Source organism: Varanus komodoensis, unplaced genomic scaffold, assembly GCF_004798865.1.
Source record: "Varanus komodoensis strain SLA01 unplaced genomic scaffold, ASM479886v1 scaffold15, whole genome shotgun sequence".
In the NCBI taxonomy this organism is placed as follows: Eukaryota; Metazoa; Chordata; class Lepidosauria; order Squamata; family Varanidae; genus Varanus; species Varanus komodoensis.
Window position 1 is genome coordinate 25,182,670 of NW_025335440.1, and position 21,849 is coordinate 25,204,518.

A 21,849-nucleotide genomic window follows, 5' to 3' on the forward strand; every position below is an offset into this window, starting at 1 on the left:
TTAGCTGAAGAAGATTACTCTGAGTGGAGTAAAGAAATTGTTTCAACACTGTCTCTAGGAGCAGAATTCCACTAGCCATCTGTAAGACGCTAGAATACTAAAAAGTTTATATCATCGCACAGTTTCTCCAACTATGACTTCAGAAGCATATGAAGTTATGTTTAAAAACAGCATTGGGTTTTCTTTTATAGGTCCTGTAAGAAAATGTAACCACAATTATGAAGATTATTTAATATTTCATTCTAAATGTCTAAAACATAGTTTTATCAATGGCTAGTCAGTTAAGAAGGCCAGATACTGAAGATGAAATGCAAATACTTTGGCCACCAATTAGAAGGAAGGACTCACTGGAGGAGACCCTAATGCTGGGAACAATTGACGGCAAAAGAAGAAGGGAACGGCAGAGAATGAGGTGGCTAGATGGAGTCACTGAAGCAATTAGTGTGAGTTTAGGTGGACTCTAGGGGATGAGGACAGGAAGGCTTGGAAGAATGTTGTCCATGGGGTCGCAATGGGTAGGACACGACTTCGTGACTAGCAACAACAACAGCAACAACAGTCAGTTAAGAAATATTCCTTATAACCAGAGACACTCTATATGTGGGAAGGCTATATATGAAGATAATTGCTGACACACTACTTGTTGAGCAGCTGCCTTTAAGGACATAAGACATAAATATCCAGTGCACATATGAGAAATTGTTATTTGTCCCAGAAAATTGAACTTCTGCCAATGGACACATTATTGGCAACCCCCTTTGCTTGTATGGCAGCACATGTATATAGCAACTTATTTCCTATACATATAAATTGCTGGGGTTTTAAGTGTTTCATTCCTTTTGTAATTAATAGGTTTGTTGCGACTTATGGTATAAGCAAATAATTGTTATTAGTTACACAGACACATTCAGTATGACTACTGTTATTTGAATCTATATCATTGTATCTATAATCTACACCGCTGGAATTCATAATTAATCTTTTACTGTAATTGTAATTAAAGCACATTTGAATTTAAAAGAAAACCCCCAATTTTTCTGCCACTTTGTTGTACAGTGACTCAGAAATAATTGCTTGTGTGGGATAATACTATGAAAATATTTTCCTCACTTGGGAACTCATGGTCTCTGGAATCTGCTTCTACAGCCCAACTCTGAGCAAAAAATATGTGGACAAAAATAAAGTGAAAAAGAAAAATGGAATATAAAACAATTTATTTCCATTGTAAAGATGATATCACTATTGTTGATATTTTGTTATATAGAATTTATATCATTTTTGAACATTAACAAATAACGCAGATAGCCACTTACAACTAACAAATGAATACATAATTTATCTTTAAAAATGACAAACAAGATAATGTAAAAACATAAATTTTGATTGTCATGTCAAAACAGAAATTCAGTGGAGTCTGACACTTGCTGAGTGAGAGCAAGTATTCTGAAAGTAGATTTCCCTAATACAGAATTCCAACATCTGAGTGAAAAGGCTCTCTCCCATACACCCAACAAACTAAGCTCTGGTAGTTGATTTTGATTACTCTCTGAAAGTAAGTTGAAAATTAATTTGCCTAGTATCATATGCATCAGATCATACTCCATTTTCATCAGAAAAAATCCAGTGAAAATTACACTCATTTGTATAGCCTGCATCAGAAAATTTTCAGACTAGGGATATGTTCTAATAATAATAATAATAATAATAATAATAATAATAATAATAATAATCTAGCATATTTAGTCTGATAGAGATGACAGTAAGTGTCTGAAATAGAGGCTCATAATCATCCAATGAAGAGGGGAAGGAGTGGCAGAGATACACTTTGCCTCCCCTCAAAGGTATCCCCACATCAAATGTATTACAATAGTCCCACCACAGTGTAACTAAAGTTATGTGTGACCTTGACATAGTTCTCCACTGCTAGGAACAGGCACAGTTGGTACAACAGACAAAAGTTGTCTAGAACACAACCATCACCCGTCCTTTCAAAAGTAAAGCCGGTCTCAGTAGTACCTTACCTAAAACCTGACACCTTAACATCATTGCTACTCCATCCATAGCAGGTTAAAACCTTATTCAAGAGCATGTATATCTTGACTGGATTAAATCTAGACTGGTTCAAATCCAGTCCATCACTGATTTCTGACAGCAAACAGGACTTTCGAGACACCACAAGAAGTTGTTGAAAATGAAAAGATGCAGTTTGAAAAGATGAAACATTAGAAACCAGAAGTCATTGTGTAAATAGGAGTTTGCAGCATTGTCTTCTTAAACCTATCCCTCAAGAAGGGCTGGAACAACTGCAAAATGGTGTCCCTTAGCTCTAACCCAGATCTCTGGAAAGGTCTGGATTTCTGATATAGAAAGTAGCTGAAAGATCCTGCAGAATAATTCCCCCCATGCAGTTCCTGAAGTAGAAAATTACACTCATTTTCATCGACCATGGTATCCTTCTGGATAGGCTAGCGGGATTGGGAGTTGGAGGCACTTCTTTGCAGTGGTTCCGCTCCTATCTCAATGGCCAATTCCAGAAGGTGATGCTGGGGGACTATGGCTCTGCGCCATGGCAGCTATGCCATGGAGTACTGTAGGGATCCATTTTGTCCCCTTTGCTATTCAACATCTACATGAAACCGCTGTGAGAAGTCATTAGGAGGTGTGGGCTGCGGAATCACCAGTACGCTGATGATACCCAGCTCTACCTCTCATTTTCTACCAATCCAGGTGAGGCAGTGGCTGTACTGAACCAGTGCCTGGCCGAGGTAATGGGCTGGATAAGGACCAATAAACTGAAGCTCAATCCAGACAAGACGGAGGTCCTGTTGGTTGGCGGATTGGGCTTCAGGGAAGGGGACCTTGACCTAGTCCTGAATGGGTTGCACTCCCTCTTAGGGACAAGGTTCGCAGCTTGGGAGTGCTCCTCAACCCAGAGCTTTCACTGGAAGCTCAGGTGACAGCGGTGGCGGAGGAGTGCTTTCTTTCAGCTTCGGCTGGTCCATCAGCTGTGTTCCTTCCTGGAGAACGACTGTCTGGTGACACAGGCACACGCGTTGGTGACTTCCCGACTTGACTTCTGTAATGTGCTCTACGTGGGGCTGCCCTTGAAGACGGTCCAGATACTTTAATTGGTTCAAAGTAGAGCTGCCAGGCTGCTGACGGGGACTGGGCGTTATGTTCACATGACTGCAGTTCTCCGTCAGCTTCACTGGCTCCCCATTGAAGTCCGGGCCCAATTCAAGGTGTTGGTTATGACCTATAAAGCCCTTAACAGCTTGGGTCCTGTTTACTTAAAGGAGCGCTTACGTCCATATGTACCCGCCCACCTCTTGAGATCAGCAGGAGAGGTCTTTCTCCGGGAACCCTCTGTGAAGGATACTCTCTGCGGTGGAGCCCAATCTATGGAATGCGCTCCCCAGAGAGGTCCGCCTGGTGCCATCGTTATTTGTTTTTCGGTGCCAGGCGAAGACCTTTTTATTTAAAAGTCATTTTAATTGCTAATATTATTTATTTATTTTACATCTTTGGCCAGGACGTCTCCAATTATATTGTTTTTATATTGTTATTATTTATTTATTGTTGTGAGCCGTCCCGAGGCTTCAGTGAATGGGGCGGCATAGACGCTTTCTAGATAGATAGATAGATAGATAGATAGATAGATAGATAGATAGAATGCTCACTAGGATAACCAATGCCACCAATTCCAAATTGGAATGGAAACCAGACAGAAGCAGATCCAGAAAATCAACATCATACAGGAAAACATGTAATTGGATTGCCATTGTACATTTGAGCACTTTGCCCATGAAGTGTAAACTTTCCAGCAGTTGTCTAACATGGAGAAATCCAGAGAAGAATTTTATTTCAAAAGATCCAACTACTGGTCCTTTGAAGGTTCTGATAACAAGGTCTTCTATGAAAGCACTGACTGTACCATTACTGTGTTCGACTGGATTACTAAATAAGTAATTCTGACTTGATGCTGAAAAGCCTTTCAAAGATTACGAAATAGAGAACAGACTTGAAGTATTTAGGGTAGGAATGCAGTATGGGAAATTGCATAGAATATTTGTGAAGATAAGGTACAAAACACAGGCTTTGACTTTTTTTCACTTGCTCAGATTCCTTAGTCTTCTGCAGCAAAGAAAATTAATGAATATTTGAAAATACATTCATACATTCAAGCAGCAAACTAACTTATGACATAACTTAGATTATTTCACAAACAATCCCTTTCAAAGAATCAAAAGACTTTGATACTTATTAAAGAAATAGCATTGGATTATATTATTTGGAATTTTTTACTAAGATGGAATAGGATTTCAGTCATTATTAAACATGGGTTCAGTATGACCTAATTTTGCCTTCAGTGGTATGTACTGGACTATTAAAAATTTCAGTGCTATTATAAAGTTAAAATGAACAACCAAAAGAATTACTTTTAAATAAGGTTACAAGGATATTTATTTTTTAAACCTGTCTCTGCAAATACATATTCTGTTTCAACACAGTAATGCCAATTTACAGACTGTTTCCAAAAAGAAGTTGATACTTCCTACAACATTCTATTTATTTATTTCCCCTGTATTTTCCAGCTAGTAAAAACTAAGGCATATTTAGGCTGAAATCCTACATGCTAGAAATGAGTATTATTGAATTTAATGGGATTTACTTTTAAATAGACACACAACACAGCACTCCAGCTCAATAACAGGCAAGTATTATAACTAAGTTTAAGTTTGACTCAAAAAGCAAATATTGCCTATATTTCAATGTTTCACAACGTTTCTATTTGCATCATCCCTTCCCTCAAAAATTGGTGGGGGTGAGATTTGTCTCATGATTAAACATTTACAGAAATGTTTCATCTCCATCCAGACTTATGTTCACAGCTTACCACTTCATAATCTTCACTGTCGTAAAGGTACATATCTTGGCCTTTAGGTGCTCACAGTTGTCCGTGTCCATATATTCCTGGAGATCTTTAATGTTTTCTTAAAAGTCTACCATCATAGCAATACAATTTCTACAGCAGGGATAGAGAGGTCGAATACTTCTTTCCCACGCTCAAAATGGTCTTTAAAAGTTGCTCTCCGACACAAAAACAAAACCTCTTGCTGTAGGCAGTTAAGGAAATGATGATTTGGCAAGCTGTTCCACTGAAGGAAAAAAATCTACCAACAAGGAAAGGCAGCTGCAAATATGCGTTATCTTAATCCACTTCTATAAGTGGATAGCTTGAAGCAAGGGGGTGAGTATTCATGCTAATTGCATGCTAGTCCTCCACTGATTGGCTATAAGTATAGGGCTGTACTTGAAAAACAGCAGATACCCAGTAGAAATAGCAAAGAATTGTTCCACTTTATTTCACTTATCTGATCACTTTTTATTTTTGTTCAGTCACTATGCACAAGTAAGTTGAGGCAAGAAAGACTAGTAAAACCCATAAGAATACTATAGCATCAGTGAAGCAAGGCATCTTTGAGAATTCAAAAATAAAAATTAAATTCAGTCTCACAGTAACTATATTTAATTGGAAGTCCCATTAAAATCAATGGAACTTATTCCCAAGTATATGTAGTGGATAGGATTATACATCTATATGAATTTCTTAAATAATTCTGCAGCACCTAAACTAACCTACTGGTCACAAGCTCAGTAGTGGTTGCCACTTCGTTGCCAGTATAATCCAGTTGGCTTTTGTTCAAGGAAGGAGGTGTAAACCATCTTTTCTTTCCTACAACAGAATGTTTTATGCAAGTCCTGTGCTTGATTATGAAAAGAATCAATGAAACTTAAAAAGAGCTAGCCTTTGACTGCATAATGCCCAACATTAACCGCAAAACAAAAGACTCCCTTGAATCTTGCAGTTGGATAACAGAATCTCCTGATATTGAAGTATTTTATTTATTTATTAGATTTACATCCTACTTTTTTTCTTACAAAGCACTCAAAGTGGCTCAGTTAATTCTCCACATCCTGCTCTCGATCTTATCCCAAGAACAACCCTATGAGGTAGGCTGAGAGTCTGTGACTGGCCCAAAGTCACCCAATTGCTACATGGCTGAGCAGGGCCTAGAACACAGATCGCTTTAGTCCAAGTCCCAGTATTGGTCATTAGCTACATAACTGCACGATATTAATAATTTTGCAGTGGGAAATCTAGCAGAAAATGAGCCCACCCCCATTGTCGTCAGTATTAATAGATGAAAACTGCAATCTTACATGAACTTGTAGTAAGTCACATGGAATTAATTGGAAAACTCCTCTGGGATGCATGGAATTTCATTGTAAACATGTTTTTGTTAAACTTTCTCTTGGCAGCTTTTTTATTTAATAGCTTTAATAAAATGCAATCATGTATATAACCACATTTAATATCTAAAGTTTAATGTGTATTTCAGTAAAGAATGTCAAGCTGTGACATTATTATGCCTGTGTGTAGCAGTGGGATTCATTTTAGATAACTATTTATACTTTGCTCTTTTCTATAGATAAAACAATATTTTGTGCAATTTAATAATTATGAAAGTGTTTCTGCTGCTGCTGTTTCTTCATAAGCCCTGTTAAAATAAACAAAGGTTGTTCAGCTGAGGTGCCTATGCTACTTTATCTAAGGAGGTGTCGCATCCCTAAGCCCTTCCTGTTCTACATCTTGCTGTCCTTTATCTGCTACAGATTCAGTGGCCTCTCTCTGTCACTGGGAAGTTCAACTCCAGAAATAGACACTTTCGTCTTATCAGTCGGAGCAAAGCCAGGCATAAGCTCCTGCTTCTTCAAGCCTTTTCTGGATTCTTTCACCTCCTGCGCACTGTGCTAGCTTTGTTTTGAGCACTGCTGTGCTACTTATTGTGCCTCCCCTAGTGACAGAAATGCACTATTGCATGCCTGAAATAAAAATCTGACAAAAATATGCTTGCATAATTGCATTCTTCCCTTTTATTAGCATTTCTGCATCAACACCTACTGAGTAAGACATGCTGGGGCAACTTCGAAGAAGAGCCTCCGCCAGAGAACAACAGCCATGACAGCTGTTGAACCACTCTTTCCCACTGCTTTATTTCCTCCTTTTATTACTTTATGCATTTTTAATCACTCAGACAGCCCCACACAGCACGCCAAGAGCAAAACCTCTGGTGTCTGTAGAGTCAACTGCAGTCAATACACTGGAGTCATTTAGGCATTCATTACACCAGTCATCAGTTGATGAATTTTCATTGCCTGTCTTCTTTGCTGTCTCAATCAGGAAACCTTTGAGACACACTTATTACTTATAACTGCCACTTTTCTTTCATGATAGAAAAGAGTTCATCATATAGTTAAGTTTCTCAAATGGCCACAGGTACATAGGATGCAGCCTTATAGTATCAGAGCTTTGGTCCATCTGGTCCAATATTATTAATACTGACTGGCCACAGTTCCCCAGGATTCAAGTGGCAGCTCTTTCAGCTGGACCTGGAGATGCTGGAAACTGAACCTGGGAAACTGAATGTGGTACAACACATTGTGACATCTAACATCAAAGATGCCAGGTATTAAGAATAACAGCTGTAGCTTGCTGCATTCTGTTAATGGATTGGATTCAGATTTAGCCATACTTAGAATAAACCACCGAGATCACTTGGACTTAAGTTAATCATGATCACACCACTCCAGCTGATACGTGAATTAAGAGGGCCTACTCTAAGCATGACTAAGACTGAATCCAGCCCAACAGTAATAAAGGTATTCAATGGAATGCAGGCAGTTCAATCTTTACTAGCATTTCTATCAAGGGCCTCCTGCCTAATAAATAAGTTCTGTAAACCTGAGGTATGATCATTAATTCAAAGTAAAAAGCAAAACTATTAGGCAGATAACATGCCAATTTTGCATATAAATAAGAAATGCACAACACAAATGCAAACAAACACCAATGTACCAGGCTTGGATTTAACAAGCAAATATTTATATCCTGTGCCTATTATTTAAAAGTCCTTTACCCCCCCCCCCGCACACACACACACTTTCATTATACAATCCACAGTAGAATGCAATGTAGGTTATATAAAACCATGACAATGCAAAAAGCAACCAATTTTATATCCACAAGAAAAAAGGATCTTCAAACAAGTCTGAAGTGATTCCAGTGATGGTACAGGCATGATTGTGGTGAGCTCTCCTGAGGCAGCCAGCCCATCCCCATCAGCAGTATCATGATTTTAGTGTCAGAGTGATGGCTCAAATATAAGCTTTAATATTCAGGTCTATTTTTTGAAACCAAAATCATGGGATATATTTTGAATACATTTATGTTTTAGAAGATACAAAACTGAATTAGTCAGTCTGTCACTGTCATTTAAGAAAATAAAATTATCTGATGGGCATGGCAGTTGGAACAAATCCTAAAGGAAATCTGTATTTTTATAATTTGTTTGTTTATTAGGAAATGCCATTTCCCATAATTGCAGGACAGTGTTTTTTATTAAATGTAGTGTTTCTTCCTTGGTCTTCGTAAGTATTTTTAGAATGCATTTCCTGAAGATATACTTTAAATAATTCAAATGTGCCCTAAGAATAGTTAGGACAAGCTTGAGAACCAATCTTAAAAATAACTCCTACAGCATAACCTCCATTCATTTCAAAGGCCATGTTTCCTTTGCAATGAATTACGGTTTTACAGCAGGCATTTTCAACCCTATCGTCTTCAGTCTGAAGATTGGCACACTTGCTTTAAGGAGCACTTTTCTGGGATTGCTACTGCCATGCAGGGGATTAAGGACCACATGACTATTCTCTTCAATTTTTTTTAGTCAGAGGACAGTATATGGTACCAGATAGTATGTTGGAGGTGGAAATACATGCACACCTATCCATGCATTCAAACAAATAAATGTGGACAGTATGAATTGCTAGAGAGTTAAAGCTTTTTGCTGTCAGGGCCTGGAACATGGGTAGCAGGAAACAAGGAAGATGCACCAGGAGCCTAAGACAGCACAAAAGTTCAAAATCTAATAGCAACTCCAAGTTGTAGTCACAAAGCAGGTCAAGGTCAGAAATCAGGAGTACATTGAGGAGCAAGACCCAAAAGGTGCAGTCCCAAAAGAGGTCATGAATCAGCAAGATGTTAGAACAAGGAGTATCTTAGAACAGTTTAACCAGGCTGGGGCTGGGGCCCTGTGTTGCTGGGCCAGTTTTTGGAGCAAATATGGCTCTTGACCCAGGCTCCCAGGTTATGCTCATCCAGTCCTTGCAGCTACAGCAGAATCAGGTAATGATCCTGGAACAACCAGGGTAATTATTCTGGAGTTTGACCAGGAGACAGAGCCCTGGAGATTGACTGACTGAATGACTGATTCAACTTATATGCCCTCCCATTAGCCATAGGCTCTCTGGGTGGCTCACACAATAAAATCCATAAGGTACAATATAATATACAGCACAATAAAATCTACAATTCACAATAAAACCAGTAACAATAAAAATCCATAATAAAACTACAAAATTGAGTAAAACAAAAAGATGACAAAACAACGAATAAAATAAATATCCTATGGAGATGACTAGATTCTGACAACTGCCTAGCCCAAGCAGCCCCAGTCAGGATTCCTCTACAGCGATTCCTTCCGCTTTTGGGTTGGTGATCACGATAAATGTCCCTGTGCTGGAACAGCCTTTCTCCTGTAGCCCAAATGATCTGTTAAGCTGCAGGGGAAAGTGCATTGTGTTCCCCCCAGGCTGGTGGGCCACACTGTGAGTGGCTAAGCATCACATACGACCTGTAGGCTGTAAGCTACACAGACATCTTAAAACTTTAAAACATATTATTACTAGGGCCACCCATAAGCATACATTCTCTGAGCTGCCCACAGCAGCAAAGAATAAAATGCAACATGAAAATGCCAATAACTTGAAGACAACAACAGAAATATTAAGTACAGCAAAACAAAAACAAAAAAACCCCACCCTGTATATGTGTGTCCCCTCCCCAAATGAAGGTATATCTTCATGCAGCTGATTAACTGAGCTCTAGTCTACAAATAGCATATGCTATTACAATAAAAATGAAACCACAGTACATTATATCTGTCTACATATTTTCTAGATAAGTCATTGAATCTCCTCTTTAAAATTGATGCCTTTTAATTTAAAATTGCCTTTTAATGTAAAATACATTGAACTGGTTTCACTAATCTGATAATCTCCAGATGTGTTGGACTGTGTTGGACCCATCCTTCTCAGCCAGCACTAGAGTTGTGGTCTGGCATGTCTGAACACATCATTTTGGAAATCTAACACTAAGGTATTTTCACTTAAGGAGACTTACTAGCTGATTATTCACTTCATCTTTATAAGAAACTTAGTGAAATATGCACAAAAAGCAAAATGTAGTTTAACACCTGAACTAAGCCAATGGAACCGACATGTAAATATAACAACTAAATAAATAAAATAAACAAACATGATGGGCCACGATAAAAGTAACATTTTTGTTTTGCTAATAAATAAAAATTAGTTCTCTATCACTAGGAAAGGAAAATATTTAGTTTTCCCATATTCTACAATTACTTCATACAGTTCTATAGCAAAAAGCATTCAAGGAAATTTTTTCCTGTTAAGCAGCTATAGGTAAAATACATAAACCAAAGGTTAAATCTGAACTTGAGCAACAGATCTTGATATTCATGTCATGTCATGTCTAGACAGCAAAATGCTGTGAAAATAAACCATTCCTAAACATGTGGTTTGACCATAAGCAAAAATATTTTATAAAGGGAACAGCCTTTAGTCATTTTGACTGTATGTGTGTTATTTAATCTGTATCCTGAAAAGAGGAAGATCATGTACGTTCAAAAGGCTTGAGGATGTGCTTGCCCTAATGCTGCTATTTAAAAAATACAAGCTATGCAAGACCCATTCAGCCCCCTTCTGTCTATTTTTTCTCCCAAGACACACTTATTCCAAGTCAAGTGTACTCCCGTTTTCTTCATACAGCTAAAGGAAAGCAGTGAGAAATAAAGCAGGAAAAGGGAACACATCTGCATGCACACACACTCGACTTGGGTATTTAAATTGCACCCACCATCTGCTTTAGACAAACCTGAGGTAATCTCAGATTTGGAGACACGTATATGTGGATATCACATGCAGTTTTAACCCTCAGAGAGATTTGCTATTTCACAGACCTATTTCACCACTCTAGAAAACTGGCGGCTTTTCCTTGTGGCTGCAACTGGCTCTGCCAGTATCCACATGATTATGCTGCATGGCTCAATGCCTTGATGACAGCTGATACTAGGATAGAGACTGCACAGAATAACAATGTGATAACAGGCATAATAAGGGATTCCTTCCTGTATCTATAGTTGTGGCCTTTCCCTGACAACCAAAGCCCCAACATTAGTTTGAGTAAGCATTTGCACACCACGGGAAATTTAATGCAGTGGAGTAACTGTGAGGTTTCTTTAAGCTACAGTGGCTTATTGTCCTGCTCATTGTTTTAATGTCAGGTGTTCTATTTATTCACAATTTAAACAAATCACAGCTCTAAACATCAAACATCACGAAGTTCTATGTTTAGTTTAAAGGAGAATACTTCTGATTTTTTTCAGGTCACGTATGTAAAAGAAGAACCAAAGAGATGGAGAACACAAGCCTTAAGCTTGTGAAGGAAAAGTCAGAACTGAGCCAACATATGTACTAATAGTGACTGATTGAACATGCATACAAAAGTTATGCATTTTGTTTAAAAAAAAAACAACTTTGAATAACCAGGTTGTTCTAAAATTATTTTGTTGCTCCAGCTTGTCCCAGTAAGATTGAATTTACTTTATATACAGCACTGTTTTATTTATTGTACTGTGAACGCAATTATGACAAAATAATAAATCCCAAAAAAGCTGTCTTAAATGAAGTAGTAATCATCTTTTAAGAGGTCTGTAATTCCTAGCTGCTAGGGAAAAAGAAAGCAATGAAACAACTTATTCCAATCTGTCTAAAGTATGTTTACTGTTTTGATATCTTCAAATGTAGTCCCTTGATAATGTGAGAAAACTATTTTTTGACACAGCATATCTGTTCCCACTCCTAACTAGCGATTCACTTTTTAAAATATTTTAGGTTGCTTTTAAGCAAAAGTTCCTATTACCATCATAGTTCATGGCATTGGCCCATTTTCACATTATAGCTCTATGGTTATTGTCATTAAAAATAAAGTACATGTAATCTATACAGAGGGCTTTGAGTAGATGTGGGGTGTTTAGACCAGACACTCAAATCCATATGATTTGGCTCATGATAATTATATGCTTATTATATCCTGATGGTCCATGTGTATCCTAAGAGTAGTTTAACCAAGTACATATAAAACCATGACTAATAATTCAAACTCTGTCTAAAACACTCTCAACAGAATCTGATGCTTTCAATGTGCTGTAGAATATTGAAGGAACACAAAATATAGATTATTCTACAAATTAACAAATTAAAATGAATTGTACATATGCCAAAACAAACACCTAATCTTAAACTTTCATAAAAATGCAACATTTGTTTTACTGTTTATTTTATTGCATCCTTCAGTCAAAAGTGCTCTCCAAATTATAAAGATAAAAAATAGTCACAATCCAAAAGACCCATGAGACAAAAAAGAAAGAGACTGGGAAGGGAAGGAAATAAGCAAATGTAGGCAGTATATGATTAGCTCCAAAAGTCAATAGTTCATGAAGTTGTCTCTAAATACAGTGAATGGAGTTGTGCTTCTCCTCTTCTAAATTCATAATATATTATTTATCATGCAATGGAGCAAAAGAACACTAGAATATGAAAACAACCTTTTCCTGTGTTGGCACGATCAGACTATATTATTTATTGACCTGCTACTTCCAAGTTTATTGGGCCAGATTTTTAATTTTTAATCTTGACAATATATAGCTCCAGTTCACCTACTCTTCCAATCCAACTTTTCTCTTAAAATTAATCCTTTCCTGAGCAAGATCTGTGAACTGACCAATTTTTATTTTACTCTATGAATTACATGTATTGCCCAGTTTTCCTTGAAATATTTCAAGGCAGCATGCTTGAGCCTTCTTCCTTCCAACAATCCTGTGGGGTAGGTTAGGTGAAGAATCAGCAAATGGCCCCAAAACACCCAAATAGCTTCATAGATTTCATGAGCATAAATTTCCTGGGTCCCAGTTTAGCACTCTAACCACCAGTGCTTTTTTTGTAAAAAGAAAAAGGTTCTGGAACTCACCAGCAGTAAGCACACACACCAATCCCAAGCCATCTCTCACTATCAGATAGCAGATAGCAGACATAATAGCAGCCTGCAGGCACTATGTTAATGATGTTTGCTGCTGATCTGCTACGCCATTCAAAATCACTTTGTAAAATCCATTGAAAAAAAGGTGCCGGAACGCCATTCCGGTGTGTTCTATGCCAAAAAAAAAAAAAAAAAAAAAAAGCCCTGCTAGCCACCATAGCATACTGGATCTCCAAACTTTCCAATTAGGAGAATATACTATACTTAGGAGATTAAGAATAAGTCTTGGTCAACTAAACTCACATTAACAGAATAATTAAGCTTATTTGATACTATTAAGATGTAAAATTAGATACTTGCAAATACAGAAGATCAACCTCTGCTCTTGATACTGCTGCTCTAATTCAAAGCAAGTATGGAATGTTTCTCGGTTGTTCTTTACAAATATATTTGCTACCAAATTAGAGCACAACACTTTGGTTTTATTTTATCTTAATTTGTTTAAACTACCGTATTTTTCACTCTATAAGACGCACCTGACCATAAGTTGTGCCTAGTTTTTAGAGGAGGGATCCATGGAAAGCTTCCTGATAATCACAGGCACATTCCCCATCACTTCCCCATGGGCTTCATTAAAAGACGGGTTGCCATTTGAAAACACACACCGACCTGTGATTAACAGCTCCCACCTGTGCTGGAGGAGGGGGTGGAGCAGGGCTCACTGAGCACGTGCCGGCAAGGTGTGGTGCAGCCGGGCCGGCAGCGTGCCAGCGGTGGTCTTCTGGGTGGCGCGGCGGCGGCAGGTCTTCCCGGGCGGTGGGGGTGAGCAGTCCATCTCTCCGTGCGGCCGGCGGGTTAAAGCCCGTGGCTCCTCCTCCTCTGCTCCCCCTGAGCGGCACAGCTCTCACCTGCACCGGGGGGGGGGCGGAGCAGTGCGCGCCGAGCTTGTGCCGGCCAGGTGGTGCCACGTGGTGCAGGCAGGCCAGCAGCATCCCAGGCGTCAGGCACACACACATTCGTTCTATAAGACACACAGACATTTCCCCTTACTTTTGGGGGGGGGGGGGAGTGCATCTTATAGAGCAAAAAATACGGTATATTATACTTGTTGCTAAAATATGGTCCTCAAGGAAGTTAACAGTAGCAGTTCTAGCATGTTTTAGACAGTAACTAAATTTAAAAAGAAGTGGAGAAATTCCCCCCTTCACCCCATCTCAACTACTGTTCACTTGGTATAAACAAGCATATAAACCTGGCTGCCATTGTGACTGGTAACTGTGTGTCTGGCAGTTATTCATGTCCTGTTAACTTCCCAGATGGACTACTACAACATGTTATATGTGGGGCTATCTTTCCAAACAGTTCAGAAGCTTCAGTCAGTGCAGAATACAGCTGTCTGTACCAACAGCAGCCCAACTTCTCAACCCAATTCCAAGTGTTGGAAGTCCTTTAAAGCACTGCCTGGCTTGGCTCCCAGGTATCTGGAGAAGTGCCTGTGTTTAAACAACATCTGTCAGTAATCCCAAAATATCTCTTCTTTCAGTGATGAAGTAGATAACAACTAGGGAGAGAGCTGTTTGGGCTGCAGAACCAAAAGAGGCTCTGCTGCCTCCAGTCATCTTTAGATGGCTGTCAAAAACGTTTATTTACTAAGACATTTGCATAGTTTTCTTTATATTAAGGTACTTTGCCTATCCTCTCTTGGATGCACACTTGGTGAGGGAGTTTGAGAATGTCAGAGAAGCCAAAAGCAATGCTGCTAGGATGCTACACTTTCTCATGAAGCTTGTCTCCTAGCAGGATCACCCAAGGTGCAATAGCAGAAGCAGAGACACCAGGCAAAGATGCATACACCTATTTCAGAAGGCATGGCCACATCTGTAGAAAAGAATGGATATCTCTAATGGTGGTGGGGGCAAAGAAACTCCTGAAGAGCAGTTACTGCTAGGCAGCACTGGTAGTTTAAAGAACACTGGTGAAGGATCTTTCTAAGACAATAGCTGTGATGATCAAACTAACTCCGGTTAGTACTGCACAAAAGAAACCAATGGTAATCCATTTGGGAATCTTCTTATCTTGAAAACCGTATGATGAAACAATCCAAAACAAAACAACAACAGTAGTACTGGAAGAGGAGACCCTCTGGTTGGAAGACACTCAACAAGGTACCATGGAAGAGCAAAGGATGAACATGGCTACAGAAAAATTACAGAACTTTACTCTTAACATTGAATAAATTGAAATTAAGAAGCATTTTACATATCTTGGCTCAGTCATCGATTCAAAAGGAGACTCCAGCTGAGAAATTCAAAGAAGACTGAGACTAGGAAGAGCAGCATTAAAGGAACTAGAAAAGATAATAAAATGTAAGGATGTTTCACTTATATTAAGGAGACCAAAGGCAAGGCCATGCCCACTGATGTGAAAGGTGGACAGTGAAGGAAGTTCACAGGGGAAAAATGGATGAATTAGAAACAAGGAAGTAGAGGGGAGTACCCTGAACCAACATAATGATAAACAAGTGAGTCCTAGATCAAATAAAATTAGGGCTTTCCTTAGAAGGAAAAATGACAAAACTGAAGCTGCCATACTTTGGGCATATCATGAGAAGGCAAGACTTACTAGAGAAGACAACCATGCTAGAGAAAGTCAAAGGCAAAAGGAGAAAAGAAAGATCAAATATGAGATGGACTGACACCATATAGGAAGCAACAGCCTTGAACTTGGAAGAGCTGAGCAGGGCTGTCATGGGTAGCACCTTTTGGAGAGCTTTCATTAGTACTCTGGCCATAAGTCCGAGATAACTTGGCGGGGCCGCAGCAACAGCAGCCTTTGCCTATTCTTAATAAAAATGAATTTAACATTGTATTCCTAGTTTTAACCTCTTATTTTTATTTCTGAATGCATGCATATTCCTAACACAAATTAATTAACATGCCTACATATATCTTCTTACATTTTAATATTTTTGTTTATAAAAAGATGCAAAAGTATAGAACATCAGCAGCAGTTTTCATCCAAGACAACAAGGCGATATAACTCCAGAGACCTCATTAAATACAGCTTCATCATGTTTTTCATCTCTCATCATTAAGAGTCCAGACTGCAAGATTTTTAATTAGCTGGCTGAGCTTCTTCATCCTTGTGGGTAGCAATTTCAAAATGAAAATAGTCTAGAAAAAGGCCAGTATGTCCAATGATTGCAAGTTGGTAGGCAGTTCCTTCTTGAACTAACAGAAGAATGTTAATTACTTGCAACATGATCTCAGCAACAGCCTTAAACTACAAAATTTCACTCCAGCAGTCAAGTAACAAGCTTCTTTTTCTGTACTGCCAAGTCAATGAGATACCTCACAATGAACTTGCAATGTTCCACTGATTTGGGGAGCTTGACCACTAAAATAAATTACAGTTATTTGAGACCACATGTATAAATACAGTCTAAAGTAAAGCTTCTCCTATCTTAATGGGTCTGTTCTGGCCTTCACTGTTGAAATACCTACATGCCTTACCATTTCCATCTTCATTATCCATGTAATACAAGCAGATACACTTGTTTAGAATTAATTCCAACTGAACTCAATGCTCTTACTTCTGAACAGTACGCATAAGCAGGATTACATGCCTACACTCCTGAAAAATGCTGTCTTAAGTATGCATATCTTCCCTAGCTGATATATCACTGCGTTTCCAATTTGCATTGGTGGCAGATTCCAAGAAATGAGCAGTTCTTTGATGACCAGCTCACCAAACCAGTTAACTAGAGGTGAATGCAGTAATGTTGTTTTTTCACAGTCTTATGGGTACACTGTCTTCTCTGTCTCAAACTTTAAAACAAATTGTACATACTTTGTGGATCTTATCCTGTTTCCTTCCATCTGCCTATCATTCTGTTTAGTGAAAGTAAACCACCAATTTAAGGGCATCCTTTGACTGTAAATATCCTTAAAAAGGTTAGAACATTTTGTGTCTTATATTACAATGCCTCAGCAGGAAAGAATGTTGTGCCTAACTATAGGTATGAATTACCCTGTCTCGCCTGATGCTTTTAGTTCAAATAAGCTACTACCTTGAAGGCAGAGCTGGGAGAGAGTTAGTGTGAAAGATGGGGACTGAACACCTTCATACCTGTGGCTATAAAAACAATAAATATGAACCGTCTTGAGGCTAATCTGAATATTGTCCACTTTACTGCAAAGTGAAGCCATGGTTGACAAGTTTTAGTTGAATCCTACCAATTTGAAACATTTTAATTGGAGACCAGGCAGGCAAAGAATATAGTGCTTGATTTTCCCCTGTACATATAACATATAAATATTACTAATATGCTTCCTGCTTTCTGTAAGTTCCTGACCTCTTCCTCTTTGGTGTTTCTGTCTGCTTGTAGGATGTAGGAAGTCTTTTGTTGTCCTGTCTGTCAGCCTCTGAGAGCCAGTGTGGAGTAGTGAGTAAGAGCTCAGGTCTGGGACTTGAGCGACCTGGGTTCTACTCCCCACTCAGCCATGTAGCTCACTGGGTGATCTTGGGCCCATCACAGACTCTCAGTCCAACCTACTTCACAGGGCTGTTGTTGCAAGGATAAGACTGAGAGGAGGAAGAGGATTCTGTAAGCCTCCCTGAGCTCCTTGAAAATGCAGGACATAAATATAATAAATATAGTAAAGGTTGCAACAGAGTGAGACAGCAGTGAAATCAGGTTTTAATATGAACTGTTAATATATTCATTAGATGACTTCCATTTTAGCAACTTATACTAGTGGCTTTGTGGAGGTTTTCAAGTTAAGAATTCTCATCACCTGAAAAGGCTGACAAAGTGGCTTACAGATCAATATGAATATTTTTTGTAAAGTCTCTCCCTGCAGCCTGAAGCCTTTCAGTCTAAAAAGATACCACACAAAAGGAAAAGGGGACAGGGAGAGAAGAGGGGGGAAATTCAGGCACCAGTTCAAAGTTATGTTTCTCAGTATAAAGCACTGGGATGGAACCAGTTCAGGTAGCCAGGTGGAATGGTTGCTGCTAGGTGACAATTAAGAACCACCAAAGACTGCTGGTCTCTCAGCAACATGGTTAGAATAGTCCTGCTTCCCATCCCTCCTTCTGCTCTCCACAGCCTGATGGAATGGCAGTTACTAAGTGACATTTGAAGAAGAGCCAGAGGAAGCTTAATGTTTCCAAAGGACAGACATGAACTTGAAACAGCATGTAGTAAGCAATTCTAAGTCCTGGAGAACTCAAAAGCTTGCTTACTAGTTTGTTACAGTTCAGTTTGTCCTAATAAAAATATTGCCTATGTGATGATTTGGAATTCAGAATTATGTACAATTTCTAAATTGAATGTCTACAAGAGCAAACCAGTCTTATAAAATACTGATGTATCTATATCCCGGTACGAAATACGACTTCTCTAGCTCAGCTTTCTAGGAAAAAAAAAACAGCACAGCCACCATGCATGGCAAAAATATTAGTTCAGTTTTCGGAAGGGGAGGAGGGAAGTGCATTTATTTACCCATTACATAATCACCTATTTGGAAATGAGTGGGGGAAAGTCCATTAAATGGACATGTATTGATTTATCAGTTATGTGCTCTCATATTTTTAAGTGACATTAATGCACTTGTTTTTGGCCAGTAAAATCTTTTAAAATTTCATAAACTGTGAATTATCTCACTAAAAGGTAAAGAAAAAAATTATTCACATGACCTTTCCTCGTCTGATTTCTGGTCTAGACTATATAATTGCTTCAGTCAAAATATCCTCTTTAAAAGAACAGTCTTTATTTAGACCGTAAGCTGCTCAAGGGCTTTTCATATTTGTCTTTGCAATGCCATTTATAGCTGAGAAGAGTAGTATCAATACTACATAATAATGGAGACAGTACAAACTCATGTCAGCTTATGTGTAATAATGCAAATGCAAAAAATGCATTCTTTCACAAAATTAATTAGGAATGTAATGAATGTATTAAATAGCACTATCTAAAAAGTTTCAAAGTTGTAATGGGAAAGGAGGTTAAAATTCAGTGCATACATAATCCAGACATACTAAATCACATCACTGATCATCACGCTTGCTATGTGATTCCTGATTAGCTTAGAATTACTTGAAGAAAAAGCAGAGGAAAATCAGAGTAGTGACGCAGTGAAAGCACAGGAAAGCATTGAGCAAGAGTAGCTGAAGAATGGTTAAAAGAAGGAGCTCGGGGGATCCTTAAAGCCCCTCTGAAACAACATGTCCATCCCTAGTGAACATTCAGCATAACCCTAATCAATACCGCAATTTTGAAGGGCTTTTAAATGCATGTGGCAACTGCCTTGGAGACATAAGCTGGTGCAAATGAGGAGATAAGTAAAATGTTTGCACCTGTGTCAGCTGGATTGTTGCTTTGTTTTTAAAAACAACAATAATATTATGGTTTGCCTGAAGTGTAAAATACTACTAGATCTATTACACCATATAACACCATGGCTCTAGCTGAAACAATTTTAAATAAATATCTCCATGATGGGAAAGCTGCTTGAAAAAAATGGGAAAACAGTTTTGAGGCATTAGTGCTTAATTCACAAAGAAGCACCCTTGGCTTATGACCTGCTGCAATGCTGTTCACTTACACAGCAAATCTGTTGTTGGTTTTTGGGGTGGGGGGGGGTTGGTTCTGGCAGATTGCATTTTCATTACAAGGATAACTTCATTGGGTTAATGAACTTTTACAAACTGATCTTAGAAAGGCCTGATGGCCAACATTCAATTTACTAAAACTTTTTTTTCAACAAATCAAAGTCAATGTCAACAAATCAAAGTCAAAGTTTCCATATAGCCTGAAGTGCCTGATCCTGCCTAATCTTGGAAGCTGAGGTGATTTAAATTTTGTGAACTGCCCAGAGAGCTTTGGCTATGGGTGTTATAGAACTGTAATACAATAATGATGATGATGATAATGATGATGACGACGACGATGATGTAAACATAAAATGTGGTAAGTCTTTTCTATTACAGACATACTGCTATTTTTATCCACAAGAAATATGCATTCCAATTATCAATTTCATATTATATTTACTGTGCATTTTCAAAATAACTTCGCACCTCTTACAGAAATGGCTGAGTCAGAGACCTGTTCTCTGTCAGCACCACTCAACATTGACCCTGCCTCGCTTTAAGAATCCAGCATTTAACCAGTAACATTTTAGAACACTTTGATTACAACTTTGGTTCTCATTCTGCTCCATTATCTTAAAATGCTTATATAGCTTGATGTAAACTATTTAGCTTCCAGCCTGCACAAAGGAATATTTTAGCATAGATTAAAAGCACTGTATAATGTGTTGATTTTATGGTGGTGGTGATGGTGAAGACCCTGACACCACTGTCTGAGCTACTGTTGTGGCATAAAAGCTTGTGAACATTCCAAGCACACACAGAACAAGAATGTCAATATGTTAGCAGTCAATTTTCTGCAAAGAAACTGCAAGTTATCCATTTGGTTGAAATTAAAAATTCTGGACAGCTTGTAACAGCAGGAGCCCGTCTAGCACTGGGAAGAGGTAGCAGGCAATAGAAACCCTGGACATTAACTCCAGAGACAAAATGACTGACGGGAGGGTACAAAATAGGCAATTTATAGACAAACAGGAATCAGAAAAAAGCATAAATGAAGGGGAAAAGGTGTGAGGAAAAGGACAGAGGTCTTTCACGACTTTATAGTAGTTAATACCAAGCCTGAAGATGGGGGCTAGTATAGAGAACTGCCATCTATATGTATTATGCTTGTCTTTACCTTATACAACCTGACAAAAGAAAATGACCTATCAGTGCCTCTATATAATAACCTGTTGGACCAGATGAACCTAAAAGACATGGTGGTAAGGGTTGCTTTTAAAATTAAAAAACATCCTTTTTTATTATTTACAATTCTAGGTAATTTTCAGGTGGTCCTCAATGTTACATTCTTGGACAAGGTGCTTCAGTGGGTGCTGGTCCCTCAGTTCTGTTTTTTTTCTGAATTGTATAGATTAACTAAATCCATTTCAATATAGGTTTCGGCCAAGTTATAAGATAAAGACAACTTTGGAGAAGCATCTGTGGTACGAATTAGACTGCAGGAAAGTGTCCATGATAGTTTTGCCAGACCATCACTGATCATGGTATCCTTCTGTCATTCTGACTCAGACAGATGAAATGCCAGAGATTTGCAGTCCTCAAGCCTTTCCTGGAGGGATGATTTCAGAAGATGGTACTGGGGCATGTCTATGCCCCTAAATTTAAGGTGTCCCACAACATTCAATACTCCATGTTATTTAATAGCTAGATGAAACTGCTGGGGAAGATTGTGTCTTTGGAGAACATCATCATCATATGCAAATAGAACACAACTCTTTCTTTCCTTTACAGTGTAATCCAAAAAAGCTATTGATATTCCAAACTGATGTCTAATATTGTAAATGAATAGGAGGGTGAGCAATTTGCAACTTAATTCAAGGTACCCTTGGTCTCTAAAAAAGCAGAACAGGAAATTGGGGTTTGGCTTTTTCAAATAGGCTTCAATTTCACTAGTTAAGTCGTTGTTGTGGTTTGAAGGCATGCCTAGATCTACTTCTAGAACAGGGTTA

The 21,849-nt window shown here is 38.5% G+C and overlaps 1 protein-coding gene across 3 annotated transcripts in view; it reads right to left on the minus strand.

The window, feature by feature from the left end:
- Nucleotides 1-21,849, minus strand: part of CACNB2 (calcium voltage-gated channel auxiliary subunit beta 2) — a 154,678-nt gene that overhangs the window by 70,894 nt on the left and 61,935 nt on the right. The window contains exon 1 of one of the 3 annotated variants that reach the window (XM_044424830.1): nt 4,898-5,173. The exons of the other annotated variants lie outside the window; for them this stretch is intronic. Within the exon in view, the coding sequence (XP_044280765.1) occupies nt 4,898-4,930 (33 nt within the window). The 5' untranslated portion in view covers nt 4,931-5,173. Of the gene's footprint in view, nt 1-4,897; nt 5,174-21,849 lie in introns of those variants that run through there. 3 annotated transcript variants of the gene reach the window in all.